This window comes from Calidris pugnax, unplaced genomic scaffold (genome assembly GCF_001431845.1).
Source record: "Calidris pugnax isolate Ruff unplaced genomic scaffold, ASM143184v1 scaffold25, whole genome shotgun sequence".
NCBI lineage: Eukaryota > Metazoa > Chordata > Aves > Charadriiformes > Scolopacidae > Calidris > Calidris pugnax.
The window spans coordinates 3864962-3865573 of NW_015090805.1; the positions used below are offsets into that span (position 1 = coordinate 3864962).

At 63.7% G+C, this 612-nt stretch overlaps 1 protein-coding gene across 1 annotated transcript in view; it reads left to right on the top strand.

Annotated features, from left to right (window-relative positions):
• Nucleotides 1–273: 273 nt before the first annotated feature.
• RIPK4 (receptor interacting serine/threonine kinase 4) overlaps nucleotides 274–612 on the top strand; it is a 23592-nt gene continuing 23253 nt past the window's right edge. The window contains exon 1 of the mRNA XM_014938262.1: nucleotides 274–521. Coding sequence (XP_014793748.1) covers nucleotides 325–521 — 197 coding nt within the window. The 5' untranslated portion in view covers nucleotides 274–324. The remainder of the gene's footprint in view (nucleotides 522–612) is intronic.

A 612-nucleotide genomic window follows, 5' to 3' on the forward strand; every position in this document is an offset into this window, starting at 1 on the left:
TCGGTGCTTCCCCTTATGTATATATTAATAACTTAATTATCCCAGCGCCGGGAGGCACATTGCCTTTTACAGGTGTCCCAAGCCCTGAGGGGAGGCGGGAGGGGGGACAGGGGACATCCCGCTTCCCTCCGCGGGACCGAGGAGGGCGCTACGAGCCAGGAACCTGGGACGCGAGATGGCGGGCCCGTCCCCGGAAGTGACGCCATTTTACCCCCCCTCACACACCTGACTCACTCACCTGAGCGGGCGGTGCCGGCGCCGACTGAGGAGAGGAGGGAGGGGGGGGGGAAACAGTCGTCATTGACCGGGCGGCGAGTAGCTAGCATGGCGCGGGAGCCCAGCTCGCCCTCCTCTTCCTCTTCCTGGGCCATGGGGCTCCTGAAAACTTTCGAGGAGAGCGAGTTCGGCAGCTGGGAGAAGATCGGCTCGGGGGGGTTCGGGCAGGTGTACAAGGTGCGGCACCTCCACTGGAAGACCTGGCTCGCCATCAAGTGCTCGCCCAGCCTGCATGTGGATGAGAAGTAAGGGACGGGATGACAGGGGAGGGTGGGAAGAGGCTCATCCCATGGGAGCGACTTAACTCCAGGCATCCTGGAGCCCCTCAGTCGCCCC